This window comes from Benincasa hispida, chromosome 6, assembly GCF_027475165.1.
Source record: "Benincasa hispida cultivar pf3 chromosome 6, pf3_genome.v1.1, whole genome shotgun sequence".
Lineage (NCBI taxonomy): Eukaryota > Viridiplantae > Streptophyta > Magnoliopsida > Cucurbitales > Cucurbitaceae > Benincasa > Benincasa hispida.
In genome coordinates this window covers 55126381-55136888 of record NC_143483.1, presented here as the reverse complement: position 1 = coordinate 55136888, position 10508 = coordinate 55126381, and the positions used below count along the sequence as shown (strand labels likewise).

The window sequence follows — 10508 nt, the reverse complement described above, 5'->3', positions numbered from 1 at the left end:
AGGTGGATCGCCAAGTTGATGGGTTAGATTTCAGTATTGAATATAAACAAGGTTCTGAAAATTCGGCGGCTGATGTGTTCTCACGTTTACCTCTGGCCTTGGAACTAGGATTGTTAAGTATGGTAAGTGGATTGAATACCTCCCTATTTGTCGATCAAGTGTCAGAGGATAGTGAGTTAAATGAAATTCGCCAATGACTGTTGAATGCATAGCAAGTTCCTTCAGGGTGTAACTTGAAGTGGGAGTTACTTTGTTATCAAGGGCGTATTGTATTGCCAACAATGTCACCAACAATTCCCTTATTATTATAAGAGTTCCACGATAGCCTTAATTGTGGACATCAAAGGATCCTTAAGACCTATCAGAGGCTGGAAAAGGAAGCATATTTGAGGGGAATGAAAAACATGTAAGAAAATTTGTGGTAGAATGTGAAACTTGCCAGCAAGCTAAGTATTTAACACTAACTCCAGTCGACCTCCTCCAAGCCTTACGAATTCCTGATCGCGTGTAGGCAGATATTTCGATGGACTTCATTGGGAGGCTACCAAAATCCGACGTTTATGACATCATTCGAGTTGTAATGGATCGACTCTCCAAGTATGCACATTTTCTCACTCTTAGACATCTATTTTCTGCTCAGTCTGTGGCTGCAATATTTGTAAAGAAAATTCTGTGTTTACATGGATATCCCCATAGTATTATGTCCGACCGCGATAAACTCTTTACAAGCCTGTTTTGGGGGGAGTTGTTTCATGCTTTAGGAACTCAATTATGTCGTAGCACTACATAACATCCACAAATCGACAGCAGACGGAGGTGGTAAACAGGAGCATAGAAACGTATCTTTATTGTTTCACGATGGGCACACCAAAACAATGGGCCAAATGGATTCCATGGGTTGAGTTCAGTTATAATACCTCCTTCCATACATCTGCCGGTATGAATCCCTTTAAGGTGTTATCTGGTTAGCCTCCACCTCCTATCTTGGGATATAAACTTGGCTCTAGTTTGGTTGGAGAGGTGGATATACAATCAAAGGATAGGAATGTCATGTTATCAAAGTTGAAGGCTTCTTTGCTCAAAGCTCCACAACGTATGATCAAGACAGTAAACAAAAAGAGAATGGATGTTGAATATGATATGGGTGGTTAGGTCTATCTTAAGTTAATACCATATCGACAAACATCATTGTCGAAACACCACCCTAAATTTGCACTACGGTTTGTTGGACCCTTTCAGATCACTACCCCAGTCAACAAGGTGGCTTATCGGATCGCCTTACCCCCCACCACCATCACATGCATTCACCCTATTTTTCATGTCTGTGTTGCAAAAAGCTATGGGGAATAACCTGCCAATTGTTCCTATTCCCTCTTTCGTGGTTGTTGATTTATCGTATATTTTACAACCTGCTGAAGCATTAGGTCTTCAAACATCTCCTACTGATGAGAAACAATTGGAGATGTTGATTCGTTGAGAAAATGGGCTTCCTATTGATGCCATATGGGAACTGTCATACGTCATTAATGGGCAATTTTCTAACCTCTATCTTGAGGAGAAGGTGGCTCTTTGAGGGGCAGATAATGATAGGTCCCAAGTAACAAAAGTGTATGTGTGAAGGAAGCTTGCGAAGGAGAAGAGCAAGTATAATGAGGAATAGAATGTGAGGAAAAATTAGCCTTAGGAGTATTGTTAGTTAGGTGGAGCCCATGAGAGGTGAATGTGAGTATGTAAAGTCGGTGAGGCTGAGGGGAAAGGTATCAAGATTATATTCATTGTAATTGATTCTCTTCATGAGATTTGGGGAGGTAAGGGAGCTCTCGAATTCTCCCTCTGTTGTTGAGAAATAAAGTGATAGGCTTAGGCCTATCAGAACACTGCATTTGGGCTTTAAATTTTAGAAGACACTTAAAGGATGATGAAATTGAAGAATCACAGCCTTTAGCCATCTTTCAAACTTGACCCTTGCTGACAGAGATGATTCATGGATATGGAAGCTTGAGTCGAGGATTTTCCACTAAATCTTTATACTCTCCTCACCACTAGCAGGCTCTCTCTAGCATATGATTTTTTCAAGAAACTTTGGAGATGCCTTGCCAGAAAGAGTGAAATTCCTCCTACAGGAAATCAATAACTCTTGTCTTAATACCATGGATAGATTATATAGATAGATTACAGAAACGGTGCCCGTGGATTAACCTCTCTCTCTTAGTGTTGCCTTTGCCAAAACAACGATGAATCTATTCAACATGTTTTCTTTGACTGCACTTTCTCTAGAGGACTTTGGTATGAGATATTTTAATGCCTTTAACTGATCGATTGTACTCCCTTTTAACATACAAAGTTGGCTATATTTACTAATTAGTCACCCACCCTTGAAAGCCTCCAAAGATCAATTATGGTTGTTTTATATGTGCTGCTTTGTGAAAGATTTGGGATGAAAGAAATGCAAGGATCTTCCAAGAAAATTTTGACAAAGGCATTATGGATAATATCATATATACTGCTTTTTTTTTGTGCAAAGATATATCGGCTATTAAAAGCCATGGATTTTCCTTATGGAAAATTGGAAACTTGTTTCATATACCCTATGAAATGGGTTCTTTTGTATCGTTGATATCTTTGGATATTTCATTTAATCAATGAAATCGTATCTCATCCAAAAAAAATAAAAATCGTAACATTTCTCTTTCTATTAAGACTAAATACTACAGGATTGATTGTATTATAGTTAATCTAAGCATCACTTAAAAAGAAGTTCAAATCTCTCCACCCATATGTTTTAAATCAAATGAAAAAGATATGTACAACATTTCTCCAAGGGAGAGAAATCAATAGAAATATTTGACCACTTTCCACAAGAAATAAACTAGAGGTGCCACCTTTGGGCAAAATAATAATAATAATAATTGAGGCAGCACAGAAAAGTACACCATCTTGAATTCTTGATCCTTCACCAGTGACAACACTAGTAATTCTCTCTTTCTAAATTCTAGCTTTAGGAGCTTTTGTAATTGGGAGTGAGAAGATTAAAATGCCACTTTACTGATGTTTCTGGTTTACAACAAATATCATTTGCTACAAATATAAAGGAGGTCAGAAGTATATCATCATGTCAATGCGAAGGCACAATATAAGAATTAACTTATCATGATCACGCCTTGCGGAAAATGACGCGCCTTTCTCTTTTATATTCAACTTCATCTCTCTGGTGCATAATAATCAGAGCTCTTCTCACCTGTCCAAAACATTTATAGCATAATCAGATGCTAGAACTGAAATATGAACAAGTTTGAATTCTGAGTATATAACTTTTCTTTATATAGCTATCCTTCTTACTACTATTGACTTAGCTTTTTAGTGCAAGCAAACGTCTAATGCTAAGAATTGTAAGGTTTGTTCGGTTCATAGGGGCTTACAATTGACTCGTTCATCCCCATTTTGGTGAGCTCGTCAATCAGCCTTCTCTCAGATATGTGGTTGCCAATTCCTATTCTTCTTTTTATCTGTGTTTCTGCTTGCTGTTTATAGGGGGATTACAAAGAAAAATTAGAATAGCTGATGAAGTTACGAGGAAATGAGAACCAGTGTTGTGGTTGCGTATTAGACCAACCTTTATTTCATTAGCAATTTCAGGAGTCAGATTTACTTGCTGATGAATCCCAGAACGTGCTGCGTCCATCGTGGACACAGTAAAAAGTCTGATAGCTTCCTGCACATTTTCCTCGGTTGCAACATGCGACCTAATATCATTTTATCAACAGAAAAAATAAATGAACCTTTTGTTAGGTCAAGTAAAGCAGAGCATTGGGAGGGGTTAATTGGGAAAATGAAGAAAATATGCAATATAGAGATTATTATTTTTAATCTTCCATCACGCATGCAAAAACTTATTTTTAGACAGATTAACAACAAATGGATACAAGCAAAATAGTTGAAAAGATGCTAAGAATGAAAAATGATATTTAAAATATTTATAACAATACCCTTTATTCATTAATGATTAATCAGGATTATTTAGTTAGCTCAATCGCTAAGCCTAAGCCAAAGAAATGACTTTACGTTAATCAATAAAAAGTAATAACAAATCAATTTGTTGTCTTTTCTACCACTATATGGCTAAAATAAAATGCCTGGAACCAATTTTTATTTGGATAACAATGTAAAACCATAATCAAAACCACTTCTACATTCTCTTTTGGCAATTGCTTGATCAGTTATAAAAAAAATTGGCTTCTTAGTCTCCAATGACAAATGCAAATCCATAACAAGTTTGTAAACTTCATTCACGTGTGAAAACACAACCAAAACCTGCTTTCAGTAGTCAGGACTATGCAATTTACGAGGAATTATAGCTAACAAGTTCAGGCATTCCAGGTCTATATTATTTTATGTTCTTACATTCTTAATCGATAGAAAAACTACGGCACTGATGATTAAGTGGAGGAATTTTGTGCATCTCCCAAAAGATTGCCTACAACTACAAGCTACTCTTAAATTCATGTCTAACAAAAAGTCCTCACTCCTTAACATTACAAGAAGCTGCACACGAAAGCAAATTATACAATTTGAAACACTCTCTTTTATGTTTTTCACCCTTCGTTCTTAAATAGGCAAAATTTGGAAACAAGAGGCTGTCAGATAAAGCTGGCATTAAGAGATACTAATACTTACAACTTCATTTTTGCAAGTGCCTCGCTTAATCTAACAATAGCTTCCAGCTGCCTTACTGTAATCGGAATTGCAGCAGCCTCCCCTGTTTCGTTTGCTTGTTGTCTCATGTCCTACAATATGGGCCAATTAAGCTATCAATTCAATAAACCTAAACTATTTTAAGTTTCATGAGCAAATCTAATTTAAAAAATGAAATATATTCCATGCTCAAGCATACCTGTCTGATTTTAACATAGTTATTCTGCAGCATTGTAGAAGCAGATTCGGACAAACGGGGATAACACTGAGTTCGACAATATTGAATATACCTACCAAAATTGCAATGCAGGCAGTTGAGCAACCACGAGGATTACAAAAGCAGACAAAATAAAACATAAATGACTACTTTCTTTTCATAACTTCCTCACCTCTTCAGCCAATTCTCTTCTTTAGAAGCTCTATTTTCACCCAAGGTTGCGTCAGCAGATGCATGAACTTTTATTATGTGGCTTGCTATAATCTGTAGTTGTTATAAAGCCACTGCCATTAGTAAAGGGTAGCCTGATACTATAACTTACCATTAGTAAAGTGTAGCCTGATGCTATTCCAATTTCAACGAAACTTAGTAATAAAAAATCCAACGTGCTTAAGAGATAAAATTGACAAACCATTCTACAGAAGATTCCATGATGTGGTCGTTTCTTGAGTTGACAATAAAACTCAAGCAAAAAGACACAGGCCCAAGTACATGAACGAAAGTGGAAAAAGGCATTTTGAGTTGAAATACCAAAGCAAGCTTTATAGTTACCTTATCTTGACTGTACATCCTTATATCTTTAACAATGAAAATTAAATCAAATCTGGAGAGAATTGTTGTCTGCAAATCGATGTTATCCTGTGCTGTCTGCAATGCAGATGAACAAACACAGCATATTAAACTTGGCCATTAAGAAACCTAGAAACGGGCAATTGTAGACAATGAATATGATAAAGACCTTAAGATCGTCATAACGTCCCGATGGAGGATTAGCAGCGGCAAGCACTGAGGTTCTGGAATTAAGAACCGTTGTTATTCCTGCTTTGGCAATTGATATTGTCTGTTGTTCCATGGCTTCATGAATAGCAACTCTAAAAGCAGAATGATGATTTCAAAAATTATACAAATAACTTTTTTTTGGCACATTATTAAACAAGGAACTTAAATGGATATAACAAAAGATCTTTCTAGTTTACCTATCCTCTGATCTCATCTTGTCAAACTCATCAATGCAGACAACACCTCCATCAGCCAAAACCATAGCACCTCCTTCAAGATAAAACTCTCGCTGCAGTGCACAGATGAGTGAAAAAGAAAATAAGGCAACGTTTTGAGACAAAGACGCCTCCATTTAATTGAAAATGTTTTTAGAAAACAATGCAAAACCAGACTTTAAACCAATATAAGCAGAAAGAAAAATAAATTTGTGCACTCACAGAGCTGCTATCTCGTATCACTGAAGCTGTAAGACCAGCAGCTGATGAACCTTTTCCAGAAGTATAAACAGCAACTGGAGCTGTCTTCTCAACAAACTTGAGAAACTGGGTAGGCAATTTGTGGATTTATATCAATACAAGGGAATATGGGCTACAGAAAATGACAAATTACGGTAGTGTTTCAAATCTACATAATCTCTGGAAGCAACTAACCTGGGATTTAGCTGTAGACGGGTCCCCCAAGAGTAATACATTAATGTCACCTCTTAACTTAACCCCATCTGGCAAATTCTGCTCATTGAAAAAATTCAGCATTAATAGAAACCAATTAATAACTGAAGTTAAACATTATATCCCCTGACACACCTTCCTGGATCCTCCAAATAGGAGACAAGCCACGGCCTTCTTCACATCATCGTGACCAAATATAGAGGGGGCTATCTTTGAACATATGCTTTTATAGACATCGGGCTCTGCTGCAAACTTTTTGAACTCTTCTATCTGCAAATTTTCCATCATGTTTATCCATTAGAAAAATGAGACTTGCCCCATCAATACTGATCAAGATGTACATAAAGTGAAAGGATGTGCTGTCAACATGCAACTTCGGGAAATCTATCGATAACTTGGGCACCTCACTAAAGACAAATTCGAGATATACTCTGACATAAACAAATGGCAAAATTGAAGAGTCATTTGATGGTAGAAAAATTAACAATATATTCCATTGTACCGCCTTCTTAAACATGTTGTCCACATGGTATAAGCCCGTGTACAAGATGGAAGAGTTCAATAAATTTTTAGCAATGATTGCACCACTTACATCTTCTGTTGTGAAGGACGCAGGACCACGAGAGTTAGCTTCATTAGTTTCTTCAATGCCTACAACCCTGATATAAGGCTGTCTAATGGCAACTGCTCCTTTGTGGCTGCAAAGTTAGTTCAGAAAAATCAGCCACAAGAAAGAATAAGCAAAGGCATATAAATGATATATGCCAAAGAATGATGGTTCTCACGACGTAGAAGAATTGGCAGCTTGGTAGATACTGTATATCCCCATAATGGTCAATCTAGTGCCTGGGACAATTGTTTGAACAAGATGGCGATCTACTGATAGAAGCATGTTCCTAGGAAGTTCCCCAGTTGGGACATCCTTCATTGTCCAGAAGAAATATCATTACTTGCTGTATATAAGCTACGTGGAAAACTAATCTTCACCATGATTTGTTACAATAAACACTTACTTCTGGGTTTTCCTGCAATTTTAGAGTCTGTTGATCAACGTACATACTCTTGTCAGGAACCACGATCCAGGGATCCAGTGGGCATGGTTCTTCTCCTGCCTACGTGAATTTCAAACCACATAAAATTTTTAGTTAAAAGAACTAACGGAATCAAACTAATTCAAAGAAAATGATAGCAAGGGATATACCTGAGGAATATGATTACATGATCGAGGGACTATTGCCCCTCCAAGTCCTGGTCGACACGGAACTCGAGTTGTACTTCGGCAGTTTTTACAAATTAAGGTCACATATGTTGCCTTTGCCTTGGTCCTTGACGCAGCTATTGTGATTCCAGATATTTTAACAAGTTTTGAAATGTACTGTGCCTGCCCATGAATGCAGAAAGATTCAGGTCCGCCAAGTACTAATACATATTAACCTCTAATCGAAACTAGAAACTTTCGTTTTCATTAGTTCTTTCAAGCTCTAGTTCCGTTTCAATTCAACAAAACAGAGAAAAATCACTAACCCCAAGGGACCGCATGGAGATCGGATCCTCCTTCGATGTTAGCAGAATTTGAATATCCCCAGGCACGGGCTCCACCATTTCTCCAGTCTCACCAGCCACCTTCGTCTTCAGATTCATTAAAACCTCGCCTGCAGCAGTCTCAAACTACCAAAAGAGAAAAATAACCAAAAAAAAAAAAATCAATTCCTTATAAACCCTAACAACCAATGGTCGAGAACTAGATCCAATAAATCCACAATACCAGGGGCAAGAAATCGGCAGGAGCAGATCGAAGCTTCGCCGGAAGATCGGAGTCGAAAGCGTTAACATCCTCCATATCAACGCGAAGATACTTTGGATTGTGGAGAAGGCTCTCTCTGTAAGGGAAAACATTCTTGTCGGCTTCAAATCCACGAATGAACTCCTTGAATTTGCGAAGAACCGAGTGATGAGTGGCCTTGTCGTCGGCATCTCCGCTTCGGCCGATGCCGGTTCCATCACCAAGGGACTGCGCTTGGTCGCTGTAGTAGATTCCTCCTTCATCCCAGCCCGACATTTCTGCGTGTAGATTAGGGTTCTTCCTTTTGAAACCCTTCTCTTTCTCTTTGTCTCTTCCTCTCTTCCTCTCTCTCTCTCTCTCTCTCCCGACGGAGCTTTGAGGTTTTTGGTTATGTGCTTAGCAATGGAGGCGAAGGCTTGTGACTAAGCGTAGTTTTGGCGGGAATAAATTACTTGGCGGGAAAATGGGTTATCTGAGTTTTAAGCACGTGCGTGTCAAAGCGCGTGGTTTGAACACTCCTTCCTTTATTTGATTTTTTTATTATTTTGTTTTTGAAGAAAAATATAATTTAGTGTTTATATTTCGATAAAAACCTAATAAGTAGTTCGTCTAATATGAAATTTTTTTAGTAAAATCTTATGAATCCTTTACGGGTTTTATTAAACCATAAAGATTAAATTACTTTTGAAATTATATGGACTAAATTTCACTTTCTTCCAAATTATAAGTACCAAATTTATAATTTAACCAAAAAAATATATTAATATGTAAGTTTAGTTCTTAAACTTTTAAATTTGTGTTTATTTGATCTACAAATTTTCTATTGTATCTAAGAAGTCAATAATTTTATGTTTAGTATATTATTTACTTTCAACTTTGTGGTTTGATAAATCTCTTATAAATTTGACATTTTAAGATATTGATTTGTTTATTGGATATGAATTTATATCTTACATTTAATGAAACTATGAATTTTTCATTTCATGTCCATTTAATTTGTGAATTAAAAATAAATAAAAATTCAAATACTAAATTTTTAATTTTAGAAGTTTATAAACCAAATAAACGCAGACGTTTATGAAGTAAACCTAATAACCCATACATAAAAGCATGAATATGAACAAGATGATGTAAAGAAATAATTGTTACTAAGTGATGTTAATAGGATAATTCAGGAAATTTTAAATATATGTTATAGTTTAACGTGTTTTACCAATTTAGTCTTATTGTATACAAAGTTTCCTTTTTATATATATTTTAAGTCTTTTTAGTCACACTTTCACATCGATAAACATTGAAAATTTTTTAATTTTACAAATGCTAGACTTACATTGTATTATTAAGAGAGTATTCGATTCACTAATATGAGACGAGTTGAGTTGTATAATATATCGACTTAATGTTTGGACCACTAACTTTAAATGTTAGTGGAGGTGAGTTTGTGTATTTTACCAATTCATCTTTAGTTATCCCTTATTCGAATGTTTTCAATGATTCTATTTATCGGCCATTGTTGGTGACTATCACTGTCATATTCCGGGAACCAACTATGAGCTCTGACACACCTCTGATGGCAACTCTGACAACCACCTTCAGGCAACCGGTTTTAGGCTTCGACAACAAACTCGGCCAACCAACTCCGACAACCACCTTCGCAACTCCGGAAAAAATTACATTTGATCGACTTCGATGACCACATTTGAGCAAGCAACTCCGCCCTTCAACGACCACATCTGACAACAAACTATGGTGACCAACTTCAATACTACCTTAATGCGACCAATTTCGAGTTCCGATAACCACCTCTTACTACAAAACTCTGGCAAACAACTCCAATACTACCTTCATGCCCTAACTTTGGGCTCCGGCAACTACCTCCAACTACAAATTTTAGCAAAAATCATTTTCGATAATTATTGAAGGGATTTGAATCCCGGCGGAAGCGTGAGATTGTATTTTTTTATTCTTTGAACAAATTAAAAATACAAATAATCAAGAAAATATTAAGCAACATACCTTTTCAATATGCAATTACAGCAGAATATCTTCTTGAAACTAGTTGTCTCCTTCTTGAATTCTTCTAATTCCATGATCCCTTACTATGACCCTAGCAAGAATCTGGTTTGTGGGAACCGCTTGTCGAAAGGATAAAGAGAATGAGAAGATCTTTCTTATAACTTTTATAAGAAATTTGAAAGAAATATTATACGTAGAAATTTGTAAAATATATTTTTATTTAGTTGAATTCATATATCAAACAAGTGTTAAGAATTAGAAAAGTATGTATGTAGTTGAAAAGTATGTAACAAATAATTTTTTTTAAAAAAAAAACCCATAAAATGAAGATTTTTTCCCGTAACATTTCCTG

General features: G+C 36.3%; 1 protein-coding gene across 1 annotated transcript; it reads right to left on the bottom strand.

Moving 5' to 3' along the window:
• Positions 1-2870: 2870 nt before the first annotated feature.
• MCM5 (Minichromosome maintenance (MCM2/3/5) family protein) lies at positions 2871-8594 on the bottom strand. The gene is made up of 18 exons (XM_039033237.2): positions 8123-8594; positions 7882-8025; positions 7559-7738; positions 7371-7469; positions 7143-7279; positions 6950-7055; positions 6493-6627; positions 6340-6417; positions 6127-6231; positions 5887-5978; positions 5649-5781; positions 5462-5557; positions 5082-5173; positions 4892-4982; positions 4675-4784; positions 3614-3743; positions 3420-3521; positions 2871-3238 (listed from the first exon to the last, which is right to left on the bottom strand). The coding sequence occupies exons 1-18, from the start codon at positions 8414-8416 to the stop codon at positions 3155-3157; spliced, it is 2208 nt and encodes a 735-aa protein (XP_038889165.1). The 5' UTR covers positions 8417-8594; the 3' UTR covers positions 2871-3154.
• Between the last annotated feature and the right edge of the window lie 1914 nt (positions 8595-10508).

Excerpts from the sequence above, each read along its gene's own strand:
- MCM5 (XM_039033237.2), bottom strand. The coding sequence starts at position 8,416 with ATGTCGGGCTGGGATGAAGGAGGAATCTACTACAGCGACCAAGCGCAG. Across the intron at positions 7,470-7,558 it reads CATGTAATCATATTCCTCAG|GCAGGAGAAGAACCATGCCC; the intron begins GTATATCCCTTG and ends AAATTCACGTAG. Across the intron at positions 6,628-6,949 it reads CGTCCTTCACAACAGAAGAT|ATAGAAGAGTTCAAAAAGTT; the intron begins GTAAGTGGTGCA and ends GAAAATTTGCAG.